General features: G+C 37.9%; 1 protein-coding gene across 1 annotated transcript; it reads right to left on the bottom strand.

Moving 5' to 3' along the window:
• Positions 1-706: 706 nt before the first annotated feature.
• Positions 707-26,474, bottom strand: TPO (thyroid peroxidase; the record flags this gene model as incomplete). Its single annotated transcript, XM_026080495.1, has 8 exons — positions 707-867; positions 4,215-4,385; positions 4,906-5,114; positions 8,835-9,072; positions 10,644-10,814; positions 11,314-11,572; positions 19,320-19,835; positions 26,268-26,474. Coding segments are annotated over 8 exons (1,932 nt in total), but the record flags the coding sequence as incomplete, so codon positions are not given.
• Between the last annotated feature and the right edge of the window lie 959 nt (positions 26,475-27,433).

Raw genomic sequence — 27,433 nt, 5'->3', positions numbered from 1 at the left:
TTGAACAGTAAACAAGAAATGTGTTATCAGTGAGATTCAGAGTTTATTTATAGTTGTGTGGCATACAGCACTGAATTTGCAAGTCATGAACACTCTAAACTTTTTGTGCTTCTCCTGGAGACTTTGGCAAAAGTAGGTATTCAGCCACTTGAATTTGAATTGCAGGTTTTGATGGAGCTTTTGACAGATCTAGGCCTTATTTCCCCAGAACAGGTACTGCTCAGCATCAGTAGGCAACTACACTCGAAGTCCTCAGCCAAACTTTAAGACCCAGTACAGCTTCTAGGGATGCTGAAAAGCTGAGAAACAAGAAAGTGCATAAGTTATGCTGACCCTAACAGGGATAACAGTTTTGGAATGTAATCATAATAAGCTGTATAGGAGGAACTTAGCCAGGATGTAGATGCTGAGTTTAGATACTAACTAGGAGGACTCAGTCAGATTTGATCCTCACTTCATACTCACTGTCAGAAAATTTGTAGGGAATATAACAAATACTTAGTGGTTTATATAAGGTAGGAATGCAAAGTGAAAAGCTTACTTCTATGTCTGTATAACTTATTCAATACCTTCATTTACTTTGACAGAATGTGACTGCATTTTTATGCCTATGACTGTGTAAAGATTTTTAAAATATATTAACAGCTCTTCCATAAATCTCATTTTTACAATTTGCACAGCATTGTAAAACAGAACAGAGAAAATTTTAATGGACAGTAGGTTCACGAGCATTACCAATGCATGTTCTTCCATCTTCTGCCAGCTTGTAAGGATCAGTACAGAGACATTTGTAGCTGCCTTTAGTGTTAATGCATGTAGCAGAAGGAGAGCATGGTGGACTAATTTCATTTTCACATTCATTGGTGTCTGCAAAATGAATACACACCGATCAATAATTGTTACAAATTACAATTTACGGGGGGAGTTACTACATTTTTATATACACCTTCTACAGGTACTTTTAAGTGCTCTATATTATATACTTTCAGTATATTTTCATTGTATATTTTCAGTGTATATTTTCATTGATACTGCCAAAATTCCTTTTTGTTGTTGATGTTTAAAGCACACTACTTATTTATTTATGCATTTATGTATAGTTGAAAATGATAAAAAAAAAAAGTGTTATTTTGGTAATCTGCCAAAAGCTAAAAATGGTGATTGACTGAATTTTCTAAAATGCAAACCATAAACTTTGGGACCTCTTCTTGTACATATCTATATGCTAAGACTCCCAGCACCTCTATGAACTTTCTTCATACTGTTCTCTATATAAATAATAAAAGTAATAAAACTGACACAGTTCAATGCACTTTGAGGCATGATTTTGTGATTCAAGGATTCAGGTTAGCTTTGGGAACAAATCTTATAACAATATTCTGTGATATCACTGCAAAAAATGGTTGTTTCTAGAAGCCATATAAATTCTGTGAAGTGACAGTATCCTGACAGAATGATGAGCAGAGGAACAATTACCCATGTGAAGATGTACAGAAGCATATTGTCCCTGAGGCCATTCAAGACCTTTCATTCTCACATTCTTACTATGCAATGAAATGGAAGTCAGTGTGGAGTGCAGGAAACGAAGTTCTCAGTGAGGGAAGAAATACAGCTTTTTTCAAATTTCTGCATCTTTCTTCTTTCTGTGTAATGTCTACTTACAGGACTTGATTCTGTTGCCTAAACATAGGTGTCTAGTGCCATTTCAGATGCTGCATGTGTCCTCCTGCCATTGCAGATAAATCCTGTACCATATCTGCTAATGTCTCAGACTCCTGATCTTGGAGGGCACTGCTCCCTATCTGTTGGCAACCAGCTGAACCTTCAGTCTTCTCTTTTGGGTTATATTCCTTTCCTTTCCATCCCTACCACAATGTTTGATCTGCCTCTTCAATCTGAGTAGCTCTTTTTGACCAGTATTAGAAACTGACCCTGTAAGAAGGATTTACTGACTTAGCTTGGTCTTGTCACTCAGACCATTGAGGGAAATCCATCACTGGAAATGAGATCATACTTAATATTTTCTCGAATTTTAAGACAAAGCAGTGGGTGTGTCCAAAGGTAACCATCAACTGAAAGTCAAAAGAGTAATTGTGCATGGAGTAATGTTTAACTTCAGAACCATTAAGAAATACTACCTTTCCTAACATAAGAGACTAATGCGTTGTTTAGGATGAAGTTTCCTTGCTAAGTATTACTTGCTTCAAGACCACATTTCGGCCATTCTCTGGGAAGGAAAAACCTGCACAGTCTTTGTCTGCACTGTAATTCAAAAGTGCTCTTTTAGCTTGTGTAGACCCATAGTCCAGCTATCTGTTAACTAGCCAGCTAACTAATTTTGCAATCACCAAATAGTGAGTGTCAGATCCTACCAGCCTACCCCACTGCCCAAGGGGAGCAGTACTTTAATCAGGCAAAGTAAACAGGGTTATCTAAGAAGCGTAAGATAACACTTAATATAAAGGAAGGTAGCACAGTCTAGAACTAAATGACTTCCTGAATCAATAGACATGATTTCTGTCAAAGCTAAAGTTAGCAAGCAGGAATTAACAGCTTTCAAATTCCTATGCTTTTGCCAGCAGGCCACTCTGTCTTTTCCAGAGCAGCATGTAATTTTGAAACCATCTGCAGAAATGCTAAGCTCTATCCTCCTGATTATATTGCTTGACTTATTCCTAATTTGCTGAACGTTTAAAAGAATGGGAACACATTGCACAGACATGCATGGAACAAAGTGCTTTCTACTGTAAAACTCAAGTAGCATCTGCGTAAGTGGGTTTTGATGGTTTTCTTTTAATAAAAGCGTTGCTTATTTAATATATGCAGCAGCTTGTTTTCCTATAGCAGATATACAGTCTTTTGTTTACATTACTGAACATATTAAAAGAAACTAGGACAAGGAATGATTCATTCATATAACTTATTTATTCAGTTGCTGCCAGAACATTAATCTATGGAAAGATTTTATTATAGTTCATTTAACAGCTTTATTTCTTTATATGGTATTCGTGTGGGTGGAATTCAGTGGATAAATAGGATTTGAATAAAGGAAAGAGCTGCAAATTTCATTTGACTTTTTCTATACCAGGTATAGAATTAGAATGAATAGCTTTCTATTGTGCTGTCACAGAAATACTGATAAGCAGACTTTATTGAGGATCAGCTGCAGCGCTTGCATTCAAATTAATTTTCCACCATCTATAATATATTCCTAAATATGGCCTTTTCAGGTTTCATTTTTTCTCACGTTCTTATAAAGCTGAGCAGTTTGAGTGTGTGTGTGTGTGTGTGTGTGTATATCTATATATCTATATATCTATATCTATATATATATCATTATACCCCCACACACTTGAAATATGAACGGAGAGAGAGTTCATCCTTCATAGCTGTGAACAGTGAAGGTCTAGTAATGAAATATTTGCCACATTCTCTTTCTCCCTATCCTCTTCCTTAAAACAGCAAAATAGGGGGAAAAAAAGAGAAAAGCTGAAAGAATAATTAAAATAACACAAAACCATCTTCCCCAAAATGTGCATAAGTGTTGAAATAAAATATCCCTTTACTGTTTTTTTTACTTGCTCTTCTTTTCTACCTGCAGAACTAATTCACTTCTGGGAAATCTTTTCACAGCTATTTTGGGGGGCAAGGGGAGTTAGAATTGAAATCATAAGTAATTTGCTTAATTTCACTTAAATTCAGTATTTTTTCTTCATGTGTGCTTATCTTATTAGGATGATACATGAACTACTGGGGCTGAACTCATTTTGTATCTAGAGCATCCATTGAAACAATGCTAGGAAAATGGCTTTTAATGACCATCTGTTCTGCTGTGAAGTGGCATGTAGGAAGAAGCAATGTATAATTCTGATTTGCTTGTTTTTTCTACTGGTTGTTAATTGGCTCATTTTTGCATAATTATTTAATTTCTAATGAGGTCTTCCTTTCAGCCTGCTTGCTGAATCAGAACGGGTAGTGATTGAGATAGCAAATCTGGAGCAAGGAAAGTTTCACATCATCATGGCATCATATCTATATACCACAGAAGGCTGGCTATCTTTTTATCTAATGAGCTACATTCATTTATATGCAGCACAAAGAAAAGGGACACTTAAACTGTACACTTCAAGAGAAAATAGGAAGGAGTTTGCTTTTGATGTGCTAGGCTCTAGCATTTAGAAAAATTAGAAATGAAAAAAAATATATAGAGATACCTATACAAACAGGAGCCTGAAAGTCCCATCCTTTACTTGTGCAGGTTAATTGCTCTTCTCCTTGTAGCTGAAACCCATATTGACATGAATAAATCACTGTAGATTTTCCAAATTCTGAACAGTATACAAAATCACCATTTTCTACACTCTTTGGTGTTCCACATGTTTCCTCTATAAATAAAAAAAGATTATATTATGAATTTTTAAAAATTACCAGCTTAACCCAAAAATGGATGCTGTTCTCCATTACTGCTATAAAATTAACTTCAGTGAAACTACTCGCTTCAAGATGATCAGGAATTTAATTTTTCCTTTCTGAACAAGGATTTATATAGAATATCTCAGGTTTGCCTGTATGATAATCCTTGTAAAAATAGCATTCATTTCTAACAGTATGTTCTATACAGTTCTTAGTTAATATCTTCTGCCTAAGAACTCCTGTCCCCGTTACCATAATGTCTGGGTATCTCACAATCCATTCATCTGTTATTAGAGTGAAGCTAGCAAATGCTTTCCTTTTTACCAAGCACGAAACTGAGAAAGAAGGAAAGAAAGACCTAGATCCCATTGGTAAGTGACAGAAATGCTAAAGACTGTGGCAGATCAGGAACTCAAGACCTGCCATAAGCGAGGTCAGTGCTCTAACTGCTGATTCCTTTCTGCCAGGAAAGATTGGTAATTACTGGATTACCTTCCTGATAGATTTCTTGCCAAGCTTCTAAATTCATCCCAGGTATATTGTCACAGTGCTTAAAATCCTCTGGAAACTTTCCAAGTTGAAAGGCATCTACTGGCACTTCAGAAATCCCTGTGTTTTCACAAATCACGCGGGACAAAGAATGTTTTCTGAGTTCATGCTTTTGAGCTTCTGTGAAAACATTATCATTTTCCCACCAAAATCTGGAAAGATTGATAGAAACATTTGGAAAAGATTAAATTCAAAGAGCTGAATCTTCTTACATTCACAGTACCCTGTTCTTAAGACCAAAACTAAGAATTTCACCAAAATGCAGTGGATACAATAATAATAAACATCACTCCATGTTCTGCAGATTTACACACCCAACTCGGAAGTCACAAAAGGGCTAGTGTGAGTGCTGGTCATCTCAGATGGTGTGTTAAGGTCAGTTAGTTAAAACCATTCACTATTCACACATATAAAATTGCTTTTCATTTATTACACRTAGCCACAAAAAAGTTACAAACCTGAGAGACAATTTGTAAGTAAACTGTTTGTATTGGAAGCATAATTTTTGCACACCAGAATGCAGTGCGCATTTGTATCCACAATTCAAACTGGTTTAAGCATAAGTTACTGGAGAAATAGTGATAATAGATTTCCCCATACCGTAGCTTTTGAACTCTGTTTGCCATTACAGATTGTTGCTATAAAAGTACATATTGCTGAATGCTTCTTTGTTTAATATGGAGTCCCTCACTGAAGAATCGCATTTGTGCTATGACGGTCTATTTATTATATATTATATTAAATATATAAACGTACATACACACACATACATATAAATATAACAGGGCTTAGTGAGAAAGGGAGAGGAAACACTTGAAAGAAAAAAAGAAAAGATAAACAGGATATTGTAACTTTTATAACAATGAGAAGGCTGTTCTATTAAAGATCATATAAAGTGAGCGTATTTGGGTCAATTCTACAGTCATGTCGTGAATGGCAAAAGAATATTTCCAGAGAGTTTGACAGCACATCTGCATTAGTAAATTAAACAGTGGTAAGCACTGCTAAATTTTTAAAATAGTCCCCGCAGTACTCAGACCAATTAGCATTTTCCCGAATGCTAGACAGGATTTGGGAGGTAACTTGACCTGGGCCATTCCCATTAGTATGGACATGATCATACTGTACCAGTTGATCTCAGGTTTAATACAGGACTAGGGCAGGCATGATTTCCAAAATACTGGGGGCAACAAGGCAGGGAGTTTCAGGAAAGGTCTGTGGATTTTATGTTGATGTCCCTATGACAGTAAGGGAACAGCAGTGGTGAGCGTGTGTCCTGTGCAAAGCCTGCCTGAGAGCTGTCTGTCACGTTACTGCACATCCCTGGAGATGGTACCTTGCAGATCAGAAGTCTGATAATCTCGTTTGTGTTCTGGGGAACACAGAGGCTGCTGACGAGGGCCGGTGGTCTTGCCAGGGTAAATCGGACCCCTCTGCCAACAGAAGTGTACTTAGGGGCCCAAAGCCACTCAGTCATAAAACTCACCTCATATCTAGCAAAGTAAGCGCGTGCTGAATTTTGAGGAACTGACTTTAGGTTTAGGCAAATAATTACTTATGGCAGGACACTTCTGGGAGAAACATGTCCCACTTTGCCTACGTTGGGGAGGAGAGACTCTACCGGGACGAGGTGAATGCCCCATGTCTCAGGAGCACTGGGACAGGAAGTCCACATGAGACAGATGGGCTGGAGAGAGAAAGAAAAGATGACTTCCTCGTACCCCTTACCTACCCACAGTGTTCCCAAACGTCTCAGAGCATCCTGACATCGCACTGCTGGCTCCCAGGTTCTTCCCTTACTCAAACCCTGCAGACTGCTCTCCGCTCAGCTCTCCTACACCCTTCATTTCCTCTTTCGTCTAGTCTAAAACATATTCTACTTTGATCACAAAATTCAGTTTTACCTACAAGGCTGAGAAGATTTAAACAGATCATTATTTTTTAATCCTACACAGAAGCTAGGTGATTGCTCTAAGAAGGGTTGCTCCAACAGACACGTATCATGTCACTAAAATTTTACAGATGAATTTTACAGGGTTAGAGTAAAAAAAGAAAAAAAAATAGAGACACAACCCCTTGCACAATCTCTATGCAGAGAATGACAAGGTCAGCTTCAGAATTTTTGCCTGCATATTGCAAATCCTGAGATAAAACAAAGACTCAGAAAAAGAGAAGAGACAGAAAAAGAAAATAAAGGCTGATGGAACAGAAACAACTTGCATCAGATGATTTGGCTGAGGTTGAGAAGGGGCCTGGGTTTGGTATATTGGAAAAAGAAATCCCTTCATTTTTTGTTGGATTACTGACAAAAGATTTTATGGCTATCAGGATGGAGTTCAGTCAGTCAAAAATTCTGCTTACTCGCGATTTATGAACTTAAACAAATATCTTAGAAGAGATGTTTTGAAATCCCTACTTACTGGCATGCCAATTAGTATGTCAGGTTTCTAGTGCAGATATTGCTAAGTATTTAACAAGCCACTGCATTAAAAATGTTAGACTTTTCCATTTTTATTCTTACTGTGTGACAACTATAACATATTACATACTGAAGCAACCTTTCTTAAATAACTCCTTTCAATAGCCTTTACCAGAGAAGAATACCATTTCAAACTTAAGTTAGTTGACACAAACTTTATGGTATAGACTTGGGGATTCTTTCATTATTAGAAGTATTTTCACTGAATTTTAAGTTAACATGTTAAAGTACGCTTAAGTTTAATGCAAGTAGTATCACAAGATACTGCATAGTAGAAGCAAGGCTGGAGGGGATCTTGGTAGTACCATCAGCCTGCCCCAAGTAGGCTCAGGTATGCCTGTATGATTCAGAAGACTTTTAACAGTGTTTAAAACACAGTTGAGAGGAATGTTTGTTGTCTATATGGTTTGTGCTATTAAGGTGCCGTCTTCGTGATTAACATCACTTTTTTCAGTTAGCTAATTAATTAACATTTTTTAAAGTTCAGATTTAAACTCTGTCTTGGATGTTTATTTACATAATGGTTTCTTTCCACAGCAGCAACAAGGAAAGGAACGTTAATGTAGGCGAGGATAAAAATCAGATGGACTTAAAACACCACTCCTAGGCTGGTGTGAGTAGTTTATAATTAGTTTTCTCATGAGACCCAAAATTACAGCCGATGTCAGAAATAAAAAAAAGTTGTTTTTATAATTATTTCCAGGAATAGAAGCAAGGTATAAATTGAATCTTGCACTGTTTTGGGGCCTGAAAGCTGCATTTCTCCTGTCCTCCCAGTGTGGAGCGTGGCACTGGCACAAGCTGCTGACGGCAGCTGTGTGGGGCTGGATGTGGGAGATCCTGCCCTGTGTTTGACGAGACCCTTCTGGGAGCCCCCTGAAGTGTTGGTTTCCCCAAGGCCAAGTGCCCGGTGTTTCTACCATCCCTTCTAGGAAGCCAAAGTTACAACTCTCTACCTATTCCATCTGACTTTGCTGTATTTGCTGTGATGTTCGGGTCCTTTCTGGGTAAGGATCCAGAGCCTAGCGCAGTCCTTATGGATTGAGTTGCTAAAATCTGCCCAGTGCTACCTCCATCCACACAGAAGTTTGTTGCTCCCTGGTGCAATTAGCTGCTTACATTGCCATCAGGGGTGCAAGGTTGGGCATCTCAGTAGCCTAGAAACAATCTCCCAGTCATCTGGAATTGGGACCATATGGAAACAAAAGAAGAATATGCAGATCAGCCAGCAAAGCTGGAGGAGCTAAAATAAAAATGAGAAAGTGGGAGGGAATAATTTGCTTAAAGAGTGCCTTTCCTTTTGCCTCATGTTGTCTGATGTAGAAAGTATTCTCACTTATCAGTAAAATTCCATTGCTTTATACAAACCGTTCAACAACAAGAATAAACTTACCGGTCGCCATCCCTTAGTGCTTTCATTTGCTTTCCAATTATACATGCAAACAGGGGACCAGTTCTAGCACCCGGAAGAAAGTCTTCTACCAGACCACCAAGCCAAACATCGATATTGTTAGGATTATGGTACAATTCCATGATTTTTTCAGTGACTTTCTGGTTATTTATTACTGTATTCAGGTCAGTTTCAGTTTCCAGTTTTGGTAAGCCACAGAATTCTCGCCAGTCATTATAACCTATAAATATTATGTTAAAAGGAAGATTAGACTCAACTGTTAAATGTGGTATTCAAAATGAATAAACTTACACACTGAATTCTGTCAGCCTTAATGACAGTCATGAAGAGTTACGTCTAAAAATAGGCCTATTAATATTGTTTAAATTGATTGGAGAAATGATGGCAGGATCTGAAACTTCAGGATATACAGATGCTACATCATTTTCATGAAGATAACCAAAGGTGTAAAACAATTTTCCTGTATTTTAGCAGTAAAACCATTGTGATAGAATTTTTTGAGATAATACAAACAGGAGCATGCACTGCTTCTTAATTTGAGATTTCCAGAGCAGGAATGCGAGAGATGAAGTGCAGGCAAGAAGGAATGTGAAGGAAGTTAGTAACTTAAAGCACTTTACTAAGGAGAGTATGCTAGGACACGTCTAGCTCCCTGGAGAATGGACTTCTTTTATGTTTGGCTGTCAGTGGCATTAATTTCCCCCCTTCCTGCCAACAAAACTTCCATTTCTGGTCCTAAAGCCGGAACCTCTATTTCTAACCTTGTCCAGCTAGAAAGCTTTAAACTCCAGGCTAGAGCCAGACTTCTTTTCCACTGTCTGGGGCCAATGACTTTTATATTCCCAGCTGCAGAGTGGCACAGCTTTAACAGGAAAAATGGAAAGGGTTATCACCAAGAGATGCGACACCCTCTGACAATCAGTCCTACCTCTGTGGGCAGGGCATCGGGCTCAGAGCATAGAAGGGCAGCCAGGTTTGTGCCTTATTCCACGCAGGCAAGCGGAGTGAGCCTGATCGGGCAGGGGGTCAGGATGTGAGGGGAAAAGGCAAAGCAAGAGGCTCTGCCTGCCATGCTGAGCGCTGCTGGCTCTGCTCTCAGGAGCTGTGACACGCTTACCAAAGGTTTTTAGACAGGATTGGGAACCAGCTGCATGTTTTAACAGCTGATGCAGTCACACTGGACTAAGCTCCAGCATAGTCTTCCTCTAACCCTGCAAACCCCTGCCCTGATGGGCTAACTCTCTGTGACCGTTAGTTCAACCTTACCTGGGCTGACTGAAGTAAGAATAAAGAAATAGAATAAGAATAAGGAAAAACAGCGCACAGCCATGTAACCATTCAAAGTGAGGTATACATCTAACTAGTGCCAGCTACCACTCCTGGAGACATTTCACTACCTTCCACTACCAGCACGCTAATGAGATGGTGTCTAGGTGGACCTCTCCCACTGACAGTGAGCAGCTGCTCTGGGCAGAAACCCCCGCTCCTCTGGACCTGGCTCCAGCAAGAACAAGCCTATGGTAGGTACATTGGGCAGACACAGATCCACTCAGTAATATCTTCCTTCCAGATTCCAGGTTTAAGAGATAATTTTAATTTCAGATATTGGGGAATATCTTCTTGCCATCAAAGTCAGAAATATTAGCTTCTTACTTTTTAAAAGAGACTTAATATACTTTTCTGGTTATATTACCAAAATTATTATTTAAGAGCTTACATTTACATCCCAAATATAAGCAGTGATAGCTCAGCTATTAGTTGGAAGAAAATAATAAAAAAAAAGTAATAGACCTGGGAGTCCATGATCACGGCCGCGCTGTAAATTTAATGATGCTAAATCAAGTGAGCCGTTATTGGACAACACAAACAGTTTTTCTGTTAACTCTTCATTTAGCAGTTGATCTTGCACTTGTTGTTTTGCTGAATGTGCTAGAAGACCCCGTAGTAAAGGATCCAAACCTCCTTTAAACACAAAAATAATATAATCTTACAGCATATTTGAAAATAAATCATTCTAACTTTCTTAACAAATGAGAATGCATGTACGTTTCTATGTTTTTAAATGTTGGCCCCACAGGCTTTTACATTTGAACACATGCAAAAGTTTGCTCCAGGTTGAAACAGATGTAAAAATGCTATGAAAAGKCTCCATCTGCTTCTTAAGATGTCAGAAAATTTACAAACTGACAATATATTTATCCATAAAAGAGAGATATTATTAATCTTTTACCTACCACACTGGTTTAATCTGGTGAGTGATCTGTTCCTAGCAAATAACATCTGTCTGATTCAGAGAACTAGTTAACAAAAATGAATTGTTCCAATTCATGTTAATTATCTGGAACCTGTTCGACAACCTACATCAGTGATGCAATTAAACAAATTTTCCTAGTTTAACATCAATAGCTTTGAAAAATACTTTAATACTCTGGGGGAAAAAAAAGTCTAAATAAAACCATACCTTCTTTAATGAGCCTCCAGGGACTAAAGAAAACTTCATGCAAATGAAGATTTGGGAGTTCTGGATCATCTAAATACTGTGCATTCGACCTCTTTACTATTGGTTGAATTGTTGCATGACCAAAACGAAAAGCAGCTGTTGAAAATATGTTAGAAACTGTGGGATTTATTGTGGGATCATAACCTCTGTAAAGGCCAATATACTGATTAAAAGCATCTGGACCAATGATTTTGGGAATGTAATCTCTTAAAGTAATAATCTGAAAGAAAAGAAAAAGAAACATTTATCATTCAATATTTTTGTGGAATAATAATGCTTCCCATGTGCAAAACGAGTTTTTTTTCCCTCATCTGTCTCCAAGCATATGGCATGACTAACAGCAGTGTTAGATGGTAAATAATATTGTTCTCCCCTTTGCAGTAAGGAGGTGAATGACTCAAGAGAATCAGTGGCAGGGCTCAGCACATACCATAATCAGGCTCCTGCAAGCCTCTGCTCTAAGCACTAGACTGAAGCATCGCGGGCAGAGATTACCAGTATCGCCACCTCCATTCCAAGGGGGTAATCCAGCTCATAGGAGCTCACAGGAGCTGCTCTGAGATTTAAAACCTGGATTGCAATGGCATAAACTATAATGCCCTTAAAAATGACAATGAAAGCATGACTTACTATAAAATCTTTCATGAATGGTTGTTGATATCAACAGATTCTGTTTTCAGTTACATATTTGTAAGACAAATCCTCTCTACTGAAAATTAAAAATGACCAGGCTTTAAAATACTGGTGCCCACAATCCCTTGKCAGACATTCTATGCAGAGCTCAAGCCAATTTATAGGCTCCTAAAAAACATACTTCAAATATGAAAAAGCTGATAAATACTTTCTATCAAATGCTTTTATAAAATAACAGTATTGCAGGAACAGATGAAAAAAGCATGTAAGTAATACTGAACAAAACAGAGTAAAATGATACAACATACTGAATAAAATGAAAGTACGTTATAGATTAAAGAATACATTGAACTTAATCAAGCAGAAAGGGAAGGATATGAAGCACAGTGAATGCAACAAAATACATTATAGATTCAGTATAATATGCAATGAAACATACAGAAAAATGTACTTTGAGCTTGATATAGTGCATATTGAAAACTTAGCTGGCATAAAATGACCTTATCAGAAACTTGTTTCTTTATTTTAGGCACAATGCAGAGACAAGCAAGCCCCTGCAGAATTCATTCACTTTTCTCAGAGGACAGAGGTAACAGAGTTATTCCAGGTTAGGTCATTCAGTGAACAAAATACTTGAAAGATATTGGTTAGAATTCCTTTTACAGCTCCTTTAATACAGCATACAAAGAAAATCTAATAATTGCTGGAAATTAATACTGACACTGTCATTTGAAAAGCTAACCTTTTGTTACATTCATAAAGGTTTTGGCAAGACAACAGTTCTTTCTAGTTTTAGATTTAGAGTTAGTTTTTATGGACAAGATATAGCACACTTGGATTACTACAAATGGCTGAAATATTGACTTTACAAGCCTGATTCTTCACAACTTGGGGTGGTTGTGACCTGGAAGCATCAATGAGGCAGCTGTACCCACAAATCCAGGAAAAAGAAAAGGGACAAAAGGAAAGAAGCACTTTATTCACCTCACCATGGCAAGATGGATACAGAGGAATAGCAAAGGCTTTACATAGGACTAGCTCAGCTCTGGACACAAACATGTGACTATCGCTTTTTTTGCTCATTGTAAATGAAATCCCAAGCTAAGCAGCTCATAAAGGCCAGTTCCCCTGAAAGAAAGGGCATTTCAGATTTTCTATTTACTCCAGAGGCAAGATCTTCATTTCTCACTCCTTGGGGGGTGGGGGTGGAATTTTTAAAAGAAATTTAAAAGGGCAATGGGCCAAAGGGAGTCTTATGCCTGCCTTGTGCTAGAAGATGCTTATGTTTGATTAAAGGAAGAAATTTTGTAGAAACTTCTGATGACTAAATGAAGTTGTATCAAGTAGAGGTGGTTTTTAGAAAATACTGACTGAGATAATAAAGGAGAAGATGCTACTGCCAAAAAGAATCTGGAACCTGATGTAGAACCACATCAGAAGTACATCACAATGCAACACCTAATTTTTGTGTAGAAGTGGTAAGACTTCTGAATTTACTTTGCCTGAATTTGCCTGTACAAAGTCAAGAAAGGTCGACTGCAAGAAGTTCTCATAACTGATACTTTTACATAAGTTTTAAAGAAGGTGTAAACAGCTGACAAACATCACAATTATTTCTGTTAAAATTCTTTTGCATTCATTCCCTGCTCTGAGATAATGATTTGAAAGTTTTATTTCCTTTCACATTTGGCATAATAAGCATAATATTTTGTTTCAGCACAGTGTTTCTTCAACATTGAGTTTCATCTGTGGAAGCAAAAGAACGTTCTTGTCTAAAAATGCTTCACGAAAATCAGAGGCAGAAAGTGGTAGTATTATATAGAAAAGAAATCCCAAGCTATTGCAATGAACTACACTACCATTTATCACTTCCTTTGAGTCTAATTTTGAGAAAGAAGTTAAATTTTGGGTGTTTGCARCAGGATGAGGAATTTCTGGAATGTAGAACATAGTGGGCCTGCAAGGTATTCTCACGTGTCTGTGACATTAATGGGATTAGTGGATATCCAAGCTCCTCTTAGGAGATATTTGGCACCTCATAGCATCAACTCCAAGCACCATAAGATCCTCATGAAGAAATTCATTTTAATCCATATTGTCAATATTTCTACTGTCTGAAGAGAATCACTGATTCAAAGGTACAACTTGGTAAAAAATGATAAAAATTGGACACTGTCCTTGAGATGCATGTCATATGGTCAGTATTTGAATTACTTTAATAGTATGTATGACTAGATAATAAAAGAGGAATCAAGAGTATTTAAATATGCTAATTCAGTCAGTCATATCAGAGAAAACAAAATTCTAATTTCCTATCAAATCGGCCAATCACCGGCTAAGTACCCAGACAAAATCTGAGTGATACCAAAACTGTCAGAAAAGGCTTCCTACACATTTTATAGCATAGCCTGAATCATATGTGCACTGTGTATAGAAAGATAACTGAACCTTGACCTGCAAAAATACCAACAGGCAAGGTTAAACAGGTCATTTGTGCGAGAGGCAGTACCCTTCCCATTCAGCAGGTAGAATTACAGCAGGGCTCTCTCTGCGGGCACCTTGGCCGGGTTTGTCTCCAGAGTGGGACGCAACCCGCAGTCAGCCATGCATTAATAAATCTGAAATAGGTTACATAATTTCAGATTATTTCTGTGAGTTTTTCTGTTCTTGTTAAAACTTATTCCAAATTAAGTTATATGTATATGGTGTTAAAGATACAGAAATACATATTTCTTCCTCATCAGGCTCAGCAGACTACTTCCTCCTCAGGATTTTCCACATTAGCTATGAATGGGGCAGAATGGGATAGAAAAATAAGATAAAAATAAGGGCGGAAAAGAGAATGTAAAAATACATGAACTATCACGAGAATAAGCAATTCCAAAAGTGCAGCTTGCCTTGGCCATTGGCCAGGGATAACTTAACTGCAAAGGAGTAGTATGTCATTGAATTATGGATGAGCCAATTAAATGAATCACCTGCATTTGAGAAAGAATGCAGAAATAATAGAAACCACCAAACATAGCAATGATGTTTAATACATTAAAGTGTTATGCATAGTTGGTTTGAAGTTCTCAGTGTACTCTATGAATATTAAAGGATTACAGATGATATCGAAGTTTGAAATACTTTCATAAAGACCGATCGCATAATAGCTCAAATTTTAATAAATAATGAGCACATTATTATACTTCAGTTTATAGCCCAGTCAATAACTCTTAACTTTTATAATTTTGTAGAGTTTAAGCTCTGAGAAGGGTTATTTAGTCCTCCAATTTCAMAAACAAGTTTTATCCAAATTAGCAATGCTAAACCAAATAATTTTAGTTAGGTTAAAGGATGTTGGCCTTGCAAGAGACTCAACTGCAGCCAACACCTAAGACACTGGCCTTTGTGAGGGAGGGATAGAAGGTGCTCAGAGAGCACAAGCAGATGTAGAAGTAAATGAGAAAACTATATACATCCTGAAAATTGAGTGCAGTTGTCAGCTATAGGTGGGATCAACTGTCAGTAATGGTGTTATATCAGTGATGATTCTCTGAGCAGATACCATGATAAACCAAAGAGCATTTGATTCAGATTGATCTGCAGAACTGCTTCACTCTCTGACTAGTGCCACCTCATTTGGCTTTCGCAGTCTAAATGACAAATCAGAGCAAATAGGCTCTGCAAGTAACAGTACAAGTGTATGCAATTGCGTCCTGCAAGACTATGTATATATAAGATAGCAATGTTAAGGATAGTAGCAGTTTCATAGTGAGATTTTTTTTTCCTATTTTGCCTACATTTTTTAAATTTGTTTAAAGGAAAACAAATTTAAACTATTTTATTTCAGAGAGCTTAAAAGGAGGCGTCCTGACTCTCCTCATTCTGTTTTCTCAGGTCAAAACAGGCATAACTAAAACAAGGGATCAGTTTCATTTCAGTTAGTAAATAACAATGAAAACATTTCTTTTTGCATAAAACACTGGGTGAATCGGGACATGTATTTTTACTACAGCATACTGCAATGCTAATACTTCTATAGTTAAGCATGTGTGGTACACATAAAACACAGAGAGAATTAACCACTGTTGTGGTGTAGATAAACTATTACCTATCAGTGAAATATGCCCACAATTGTACAATTGCTGTAATGCCTACAACACCCCCAAAATCAGTTTTGTCCAGGGTATCAACAGACACTTATGTGTTTGGTAACTTTGTCAAGTTTTTATTATCAGACGCTTGTCACCAGAGCTATTTATACTACCAAAAAAGCATCTAGGAGGAAAAGTATCATCTAGAGAGGTATTTTTTCAKTTTCCTTTTTCTAGAAAGAAGGAAAGGCTTTTTGTTCAATTCTCTGTACTTACACACCCACATGCAAAAATTGCACTTGAAAGCATTCATTCCAAAAAGAATTTTAGAAATGTATAGTGACTGAAACAAAATTTTTGAGTGGAAATCTAAAGTAACTTCGACTAGAGCTGTCATTAGTGTACTGGTTATCATACCACACTAATAGAGATACTCCAATTATATCTCTTGAATGAATGTTTCTGAACTAGCTAGATATAATTCAAATACATTTCTAATGAGCCACAGGCAAATTTCATTAGTGTGTGATACCGGTAGAGATAATGAGTCACCCAGATTCAGGCAGAGTATTGCACAAAGTATTTTCTCTCAGGCCACGATGTTACTGGACAGAAATCAGAAATATTTGAAAGCACAGAGGCCTACTTTTGGATTTGCTCTTTTCTTCTAACAAGTGCTAACAGCCATTCTGACCTGTCAACGCGATTATTTTAAAGCAAACAGCCCATTTACAGCAGAGGAGCTGACATGGTTAAAGTAAAGAAAAGAGAAAAAAAATTAAAGCCAAACATTTTAAAAGGACTGACTAAATAGAATTAAATGAAGTGTGTTACTTTTCTCTAAGTGCAAATAACAACATGTAAGAGAATGCAGGTGGTTTCTTAAAGGATATGTTCTGCATATTCTCCTGACTAAAAACTGTATTGGAAGAAAGGAAAAGAATTTTATCATAATAGTGAAATCTTCCTTCCCCACCCCAATTTTTCTTCCAAAAGAGCCTCCATTTGGTACCAAAAAAATCTGTTTCTAAGAATCAGAGAACATGTGAAAGTTCTCTATTCTCCAGTGTATCCTGATTCTGATATTGCTCACCTCGTATTATGGATTATGACAGGTAGACTCACTATGGTTATGTGAGCAAAGGCAATCTCAGCAAGCACCAAGCTCCTGGGGAGGACTGGAGGAGCAAGGTGAAGCGCAGGAGCCCTGGCAACCTACTCAGCAAAAAGGGACCGCCACTGGGGCCACCACAGAGAGCATGGACTGACCCCGGGCCTGGGTATGAAACCCACCAGGATGAGCCAACGAAAGAAACTCTGCCCCGAATGCCATGCAGACTAAAGGGGTGATTGCCGGCAGGGGTGTAGGGCTCATGATGGGACGCAGGGAGAAGAGCACCTGGGGGCTGTGCAGAACCTTGTATGGGATGTTTTAAGGGGATTTTGGAAATGTGTGAAACCTGATAGGAAATTAGGGAAAGGACTAAAAGGGGGGAAAGGGAAAGCCTGAGATGGACTGGGGAGGAACAAGCATGGGGAAACAGAAGGGAAAGGGGATGAAAGGTTTACACTGACACTACTCAGTATGCTCCTCTGACTGAGCCCTGTGCTCGGTGACAGCAGTTCATGCTGTATCCTTCTGAAACCCTATTGCTAACGACCTGCTGTGTGGGCGCGTGGCYGATTCTGAGTGTGTATGTGGTCACTGGTGGATTTCAAGCCAGGTTAGCTGATGAGCAGGGTAAGAAAGCTGAGGACCAGCAAAGAGACCGGGACCTGGAGCTGCAACAAAGAGAGCGGGACCCAGAGCCGCAGGGGCTGGTGGGTGCCGGCAGCGGGAGGGGACGGGGATCTGCTCCTGGAGAGCCCCACGGGGTGGGTGTGCATATCCCACTAGCAAGCTTGGATCCTGATCTGAGAGGAAAACAGGGCCGGGCCGCCCGCGCGGCTTGTGGCTGTGTGAGTGCCGTGTGTGTTTGTGGGTGCCAGTAAAGGCACGGCTCTCGCAACGTGCTGATCCATGCAGCTGGCTCTGCGCATGCACGCGCACATGCCAATTGGGAATAAGTGCTCAGCCTTGTACTGGCTGGACCTGAGGAGAGGGAGCCGCATCATCCTCCCATCTATCAGGCTAGCGCTGGAGGAGTCCCCCTGGACCCTGCTGCTCCCAGAGCCGACTGCCTCCAACACTACGAGCAAGCAGAACACAGTGCTGGCAAAATGCTAAACAAATATTTTTGGGGATCAAATTCAGAATGCAGAGTGAGTTGGTTGCATAATCAGTGCTTACTGGACCTTTGTAGCTTGATAAATGTTTAAATTGAGATTTTTAACTTTCTCAGAATTCATCATCATACTTTAATAAATAAAAAAATCAGTGTGCTGCTTTAATTCTAAGATATGTTTGATTTAAAATACCACAGAGAACTAAAATTCTAAGAAGAATGACTATACTCTTTTTTACTACAAACTATACAAGAAGAATCTCATTGAATGTTTTCATTCTGGTTCAGTTATGATAGGGATAATCTGGATCACATGAAGGTCTAGGAACAGAAGCTGTCCACACTGAATATATGAACTTTAACTGTGAAGAAAAAAGAAGTTAGAGTTTGCATAACTATTTTTGGGGAAAAAATAGGAAAATACTGAGTAGAAATAGATTTTCCTGTTCACTGGTTTAATAATAACATTCGTATGGACTTTCTTTTCTCCTTTATTTTTTCCATATTGATTTCTCCCTCTCATGTATTGAGAGTAGCCCCTGGAGTTTATGCATTAACGTGGCATTGAGAATTCCACAGACATTTTTACACAGGAAGTTATTTGTTTATATAATACCTAAGAGAAAATAAACATCTTGAGCACTATGTAAATGCAGAGATGTTACTTTTTACTTGTTTCCTTTACCAAAAATGCTACAAAGAACTGCATCTGAAAAGGTCTCTTTAGACTTCAGTAGCCTGGATAGACATGGGAGAAGTCTGAAGAAAGATGAAGCAGAATAGAAATTGCTATAAAGATCAGAGCACTGAGATCTGGGATCTGAACAAACTATGGACAGGGAAGCTGCGTTCATGAAACTGGAGAACAAAATGGGCTCTTAACATGCCAAATTTATAGGTCAGAAATAGATGGCAAAGAAAAGATAACATGATCTCCAAAACCACTCACAGAAACATATTTGAAGTATTGTAAATGGTTCTGTTCTAAGATATTCACTACAAAATATTGATAAGCAAATACACAGCCAACCTGATGTAGAGCCCCGACAATTTTCCGTGCTTCTTGGTACACGGTCTCAGGGCTCCAGTGTCTGTTCATGGTTTTCAGGGCTTGGGCCAGGCGGTTGTGCTCTCTCAGCCACAAGGTGTGCATAGCTGCCAGGGAGGTGACCTCGCTCGATCGGCTGTCCCCAGCCAGAAAGCATTCAATCCTCTCACCTTCACTCGCATTGGAGTCTTGTGCACAGGGGGACGGGATCAGGTCTACAAAAGGCAGATATTCCCGACTGTTATCATAATATTTCAGGTTTACTCTAAGAAGGCCTTCTCTGCTTGTTAAATTCCTTAGCTTGTTTTCAGCAGCAGGCGTACTGCCATAGACAGTAGAAGCATCAAGAAAAGAGGTTAAGCCATTAATCTGTTGTCTTGGATTTAATGCTGATAGATTTCCAAAGACAATTCCATGGTCACCAGTGCCACATGCAGGAGATGAACGGTAAAAGGGCATGCAATCCATCCCGTTKGATAATGTATCATTCATGGTTACCTGTGGAATAAAAACAGATATCTTCTGAGGTGAAGGTAGCATAGCTGTGGATGTTAAGACTTGTTTAAATATTTCCATCCTCTGCTTCAGTTCGAGTTGCTCAGATCTCAACTACTATAGTGACATTTTGTAAACTTGCAGAAATTTTTTTCTTTCTCCCTCAGGTTGAAGTAAAAAGAAGATTTAACCATATTTAAGCAAAGACAGAAGTAAAAAAAAAGCAAAACAAAACCCTAACTCTGTCATAAAAGTGAGTTAGTATAAGGCCTTTTGTATATTTCTATATGTGAATTAACCTAGCTTCACAATTAAAATTCATCATGGAATGTATCACAGCGAAGACATGCGAACATCTGGTCAAATTATGTTCTCCTGAATACCAAGTGAAGCAGCAGGTTTACATGCATATATAAAAATATAATGAAGAGTTTGTCTGTTTGCAGCAGCACTTTGTAAAATCTTTGTTTCAATACACAAATTTATCCCAGTTTCCTAAGGTAAAAAGGACATATGTAATTATTCACTCTGTCTGCTTTCTGACAGTCCCTCACCAATATTCCCCCCCACAATTTTACAGGGACAGCTGTCTTGCAAGTATCAAATGCTGACAATCTTTATAAAATAACAAAGGCTGCCTCAAGTTATCCTCAAATGAAAGATGGAAAGTCCTTTATCAGTTTGGTCCGCACACGACCAAGAGACTGAAGCCAAATGGTCATCAGCATTTGTGTGATGGCCTGCTAGTCAGCATGGATACAGGCTGAACCAGCCCGTAGGTTAGTCAGCTATCCCAAATAGAGGTAAAGGGTGTGGGACACTTGTGAGAGTGTTATGGAAAGGGATCTTGCATATAGGTAACAGTGTTAGGGGWGAACACAATCCAAACCAGAAAGCTAGAAATTTTGCCACAAGACTGAAAATACTATGTGAATAACTTAAGAGGTGTGGGGAGGTGAGCAGAGATATTGGAGGGGGAGAGAAAGTACAGTGGGAGGAAGGTTTTCTTCACATTGTAGGATATCCAAGAGGAAAGCTCAGATCAGCAAGACTATTTCAAAGAAAGGAGTTCATCACTAAACAGTCAGGTTTTGAAATGATTAAAACCTATCTGCATTCTCTAATGCTGATTTGACTTCATGAACTCTGTCTTTCTGAAAACCTTACTATTTCTAAATTCTAACAATACATCACTGTGTACCCACAATGAGACATAAAAATGTGTCCCTTCAAAGAGTTTAAAAAAGATTAACTTGAATTAAAAATGTTATAAAAATCATGTAGTCTGAGTTTCAGGGAATATAAATCTGGGGTTTTCTTATCCACTGATCAACATGAAATAGGTACAGTAACACTTACTAAAGCTGCTGAAATATCTCAGAAAAAAAATCCTCAAACATTTGACTAAGAGAATATGAATCTGTTTTGTACAGACACCTGATCTAATCCTTTTTCTTTGTATTTTGTCTGCTTGCTCTTCATTTTTGAAAATTCTTTGGCAGAAGTGACTGAATACTGCAGATGTTATATAAAATGATACAATTTCTTCTTCATACTTTTAACAGTTTAGCCTGTGAAGATAGAACAGTCATCAAACTGGGGTTAAAAAGACCAAGACAATTTAGGAATGGAATTCAAGAGCTTCATTTAATAACATCACTACTCCCTACATTATACCAAATAATATTTTCTTACTACTGAGAATGCATGGTAGTAGGGATTGGTACCAAGAAATCATTTAGGTTAAGAAAGGGTCTCATTTATTTTTCAAGTGTTGCTTGGTAAAGAAATTCTACAAATTTTTCTTCATTAGCTAGGCTTGAACAAATTTTGAAGGAAATACGTAGTTTATTTTGCTTTTTATTACTTTCACGTGTTGCTGAAATTAGTAATTTCTCTGCCTTGGGTTTTCTGTTCAGTGTTTCTCTTCATTATTAAGTCTCTTGCTGTAACTGTGGCTTCTTCCTCCCTTCAGCTGCTAATGTAAACAAAAAGCTCTTCTGTCATGAAGAATACAGTTTCTTCTGAACCTGGCAGACACAGAGTGTTGTGTTTGTTGGGTGCCTCCTGCTTCCAGTTATCAGGAAAGCCTGATGTTCTGGTATCACTGAGAAAAAATGTATATGCTGACTTTAAGCTGTTAAACAAAGAAGCCCCAGAACAAAACATATCAACAGTGTATGAAGTTCATGGTGAACAATTTTTGGTTAACTGCCTCTGCAATTTTAATTCAAATCATCTTGTGCCCCAGTGGAGAAAAACAGCAATAATGAACATTAAGGTACTGGTGGAACAGCATATTGTAGTCCTTTCCCTTTTCATGGGATAAGCAGCATGCAGCCAGCAGCCGAATGTGCAAATGAGAGGTTTGTTATGTTATTATTCGGATGACATCAAAAATAACTTGAGAAGAAAAGACTTTTTTCTGCTCAAATGGGTATAGAACCACATTTTTCTCCAAAACTAATAAAGAATATTCATATCAATTTTTTCTTCACCTTGTATAATTTGAGAAGAAAAAAAAAACACAGCAAAAACCTCTTTGTCTATAATAGCTTTCCTGGTAGAGCTGCACATTGATTTAAACTGTTATTATATAGGCACAGTGGAACCTGCTTACGGGGGAATTCTTTTGATGTGTAGCAAAATGAAAAGCACTAATTGTTTTAGTGCTCGACAATGTCTAAACTGTTATTTCAGTTAAGAAAAGCCTTTGTTATTGTGAATTTGTTCTGTGGGAAATGGTCTCCTTGTAAAAAAATTATGACTACAGCCTTAAAAAATTAGTTGACGGTTTATGAAAGTTTGCCAGCAAGGAAAACAAAAATCTGTATTTGTGCACATGAAATTCAGAGAAGAGTCAATGGCTCCATCTGACAGTGAGTTGCTACCTCTGAAATACAGCAGAAAAAGGAGGGCATTCACTTCGGTAGTTGTTGAACACACACATTCTGATCCATCTGTAGCTTAGACAGTAACCTGTCATATTACATGCCATCTTTTGCAAATCACTTCACTTTTCTGTGCCTCTGTTTCTTTACCACCTTTTTGTATCTGAACTATTTTGACTGAAAGCTTTTCAGAATTGTATCTTACGATGGGTTTGTGCCTATCTTAATGTCAGCAATGTAATTAATAGTGAATAAAGACAGTAGCTCTCCCATGGAAGTCTTTCTAATGCTGTGTTATGTCTCAGCCCTAACCTGAAATAATCATCTGAGGAATGACAAACTATCTCAGCATCCCAGTTCCATGTGTCAGGCTGCTGTAAAAAAAGTACAAACTAAAGGTAGTGGGTTTTTTTCATTATTTTTTCATACTGTAGCATTCCAAAGAGATACAGAAATTGACTGTTCAGACCATACCAGAAGCCACAGGCTCAATGCAAGAATCACTGGGTGGAATTCTATAGCCTTTATTATGAAAATGGCCAGAATACAAAATCATAATGGTTCCTGCCAACCTATGAATCATTTACCCACACTTGTTATAAATATTAATACACTACTGCAACTTTCAACCCTCCATTGAATTGCACTGACTCAGAACATTCTCCAGACAGCTTCCAGTAGCCTAATAAGCTTCCTTTCCCCAGCAAACCCCCCCGAGAGGGCTTGCAGTGCTAAGCACCGTTGTCCTCTTCTGTGGATGAATTTTCCCTTGGGTGCTGCTGTTTTAGGAATACAGAAAGAGTGCAAACTGCAGCCTCTATGTTTACACTGATGAATAATATGCTATTAGCTTCACTGTCTTTGGAAACTAGACACAGTTTCTTTTTATATAAAATGAATGTAAAAAACTAACTGTGGCTGTTTTCCAAATATTTATTTAACAGGTAGAGATGAACAACTTTACCTACTTAAAATTTCAGGAGAAAATCAGTTCTATGGGGAATTATTATTAGCTCTTTGCTTCAGTGTTTGAAAAATAGTTCCTTTAGTCACACTAATAAACTACCACTTTTTTCTTTTTTTTTTAATACAATGTTTATTCTTTGTCTTTGACAAAAGCAGTCATGAAGTACTTAATATATAATATGATAAAAGCCAAAGAACATCCATCTTCATATGACCTTCTTTAAGCTATGAATAATGGAATAATAACAAAATGGAACTGACTCACAGGGCTGTGGTCAAGTAACGGATCCAGAAGTTGGGAAATTTATCTTAAACTTAAAGCATCATGTCTGAACTTCTTTATAGGGCTCCCTTGTAGCCATTCTGAGTATCAGACTCTTCTAAATCCCCATGGTAGCCCTGAAAATGTCTTGAGACCATTTCTGTGCTAGGCTATACTGCTGAGCAGGAGCAGCTCCTAGGCTAGATTCAAGGTTGGTTGTATTACATGTACTCATAGCTTGCTTTCAGATGCACCCTTGAAATTCACTCTGTAATGAACCTCTTTGCAACTCCAAGATAAAGACTGCAAATATGTCCTATATTTAGAGCAGTGAAGGATGCATTTATGTGTATATGCCATGGTAATCTATACAGCTTTATTCTCTCTGTATTGCAATGATGCTGCCACAGGAATGTTAGCCTTGGCATCCTTCTTAGAAGGTCCCTTAAATAGCCTGCTTTTTAAGCAGATGGGATTTCTAGGCAGCTTGAACTAGTCAGGATTCAATGACTAGACTGCTGTAATCCTTGTGATCCACATTTGATTCAAGTTATGGACAACAGAATGAATCTGTTTTTAATTTGAAAATCTATTGTGGGGTTTTTTTGCACTTAAAGATCAATACCAATCACTGTTTCAAAGAAGAAAATGTTATAAACACAAAATATGACTTTGAAGAATGCTGTAGTTTTATATCTCCAGTGTAATGAACAAACTCATTTTTTCTTAAATGGGATACAAGGCATGGCCACATTTTGTCATATGGTGGAGACACACTCCAACTCCCTCCTCACATTATGTGAAGCCTGTTGGACTTCTGCCCTAGCCTCTCACGATGTGACTTTGGGAATGGGAAAGTTTCCAAGGATACTGCTTAAGAGCATAAACAGTAAATAATTTCTTGTTCCAGATGGAAATYTGAGACAAATAGCACCCCAGAGATTTTTGTAAGGGCTATGGAAGAATCATTGTAATTGAAACTGTTGCGGCTAAACCAAGTTATCCAGTTGCTGTAATGTGTGATACTTCCAATGTGTCCTGAAAATATGATTCTTTAACAAGCCTGTGTTCTTTCTAAATGCTCTCAAGCCATGCTCAGCAATCCTTCAAAAGTCCATATCTCCTGGGTGAGAGATAATAAATTTACCTGTCTGTAGCAAAACTGCAAAAAGTCATTAGTTTCACTTAGCCATCTTTGTGCTTTTGATTCTCTAACCAAATGGAAGACGAGCCATCTTCCAACACAGGATCTGATTCAGTTCCCCCTACAGTTAGCAGAATATTTTCCTTTAAGTTTAATGGAAGTGGAATGAGGAATTTGCAGCAAAATGAGACTATGGATATGTTTATCAATTACACTTTGTTAGGGAAAATAATTTTTGATTATGACTGAATCTATACCATACTCTGGTTTCAACAAATACAGAAGCTGCTCAGTAATCAAGCTCCACCTTGATTTCCTACTAAGAAAAGTAATTTAATTTGCTCTGGACAGAAACTGGGGCATCAGCCCAAGGATGGAAATTGGCATGGTCTCTCTGCAGCACAAGGAGGTGGACAGGCTGCTGCTTTGAGAAAAAAAAAACTTCCTGGTACCATAAAGAAGTGGTTTGATTTTGCTACTTGCTTTCTGTGTGAAAGAATGACTATACTGATAAATTATTCAGAGAAGAATATAGGATCCTGTATTTATACCAATTTATGTTTCTTCTAACCCAGTAACAAGCTTTGAATTCTTGTTTTCCATCTACTCAAAGCAAGGATGTGATATATATATATGTCTCAGCAACCCCCTGAAGAGTATTTTATACATATACTGAAAAGATGTCTCTTTTCAAAAGTTTTTATTAGCTGCTGGAAATATCTTTGCTTTTACTGAGTAAAGTTAAGATCCCTTCACTTTATCTAGCTGGCAATTTAGAAACAGAATTATTTGTGACTACTTGCCTATTTTCCTCAATGGAACTCAAAACCTTGAAGCATGAGAACAATAACATTTTTTTCTGGGGTAATAAGATTTCTCTGCAAAATAAAATTGAGAGATAGAAATGTATGATATTTGTACTAAATACCTTAGCTATATTTTATTTGCTCTACACATGGAGAAACTTATTTATTTCTACAAAACAATTTAGCTTCATTTAGTAGCTGCATTGGGTGGCAGTATTTCTATCACTTTCCTGCTTTATTATTTCTGGATGACTTATCAATTTTTTTTATAATTATTTCAGTGTATGTATATCACTAATGTATTTTACATTATTTACCCATCTAGAGACTGGAGTTTCTCTTGAACAAATGCTTTTAAAATCTTACCTGTATTGGAAAGCAAGGATTTTGATTTTCACACGTCATCTGGCACTCTGCTCCAGTTAGAAAGGTAGTTCTACTTGTGCTTTGAGGTGTGAATGCAATGTCATGATCTATATATTGTCCCCAGACCATAATAATATCAGAATATAGTTTGTCTTCAGTAACAGCCTCATTGGATGCATGAATAATTTTTCTTGTCACTTCACGAACCTGGGAAAAAAGAACTAATTTACCCTAAGTGCCAGGTAGTATTTACCTCTCACAAAATGATAAAACCCTAAAAAGGAGGGGGAGCAGTGATGAAAGCTATCTTTCTTTTCTTTGAGATACTTTATGTTGTGGAGTACTTTTAATGGTTTGCTTAAAAAACAAAAACAAAGAAAGCCTAATGCTCTGACAGGCTGATATTTCTGTTTAGAAGCTGAGGTATCAGTACCGTGAACAGATTCAAAAGATATTTCAGCTGAGTTTTTCTATATATTTGCCAAATGATCATCGTATCTTTGATCTGTTCTTTTTCACAGAATTTTGAAAAACATGTGTTTCTTTTAGACTGTCTAAAAGTTTTCTTTCTATTTATTCTGTTTTCTACTCATTTAACAAATGGAATCTGTTTGCAGGGCAACCTGAAATCAGTGGAGATACACAGAGGCTCCACACTGCTCCATGCATAAATGGAGCAGCTTATTCAGTCCAAGAGAAGACAGGCTAGGTTGCAAATAAATAGTAGCTGAAGCTCTGCTTCGTTTTCCCAGGCAGAGAGATGCTAGAACATATTTCAGGAGCCCTTCTGTGAACACAGAGATGTGGATGAGGGGCAGCATGAGGAGACATCTGCACTAAGTGGCCAACCTGCACTAATAACCAAACCAAAATCAGCGGTCAGTGCGTGCTGACAAGGGTATTGTTGTCATTCGCAGATTCCTCCTTCATGCTGCAAAATTCCCTCATATACAGCAGCTGCCTTAGAAGCCAAGCAGTTGAAAGGGCAGCACATATACTGAAGTAGAGTCACAGAGCCTGTCATAACTTGAAGGGATATATAATGAAAATATAATGGAAAATATAATGGAGAGGCCTGTATAAGAGCCAGGCCTAGAGCGCAGCTCCCAGAGCGCAGCGAACAGAGGCAGCAGTTTGCGCAGCAGTGTTTGGGCTCTGACTAGAAC

Source organism: Apteryx rowi, unplaced genomic scaffold (genome assembly GCF_003343035.1).
Source record: "Apteryx rowi isolate R43461 unplaced genomic scaffold, aptRow1 scaffold_523, whole genome shotgun sequence".
Taxonomy (NCBI): Eukaryota; Metazoa; Chordata; class Aves; order Apterygiformes; family Apterygidae; genus Apteryx; species Apteryx rowi.
Note: the sequence above shows the minus strand (reverse complement) of the source record. Positions and strands in the feature narration are given on the sequence as shown.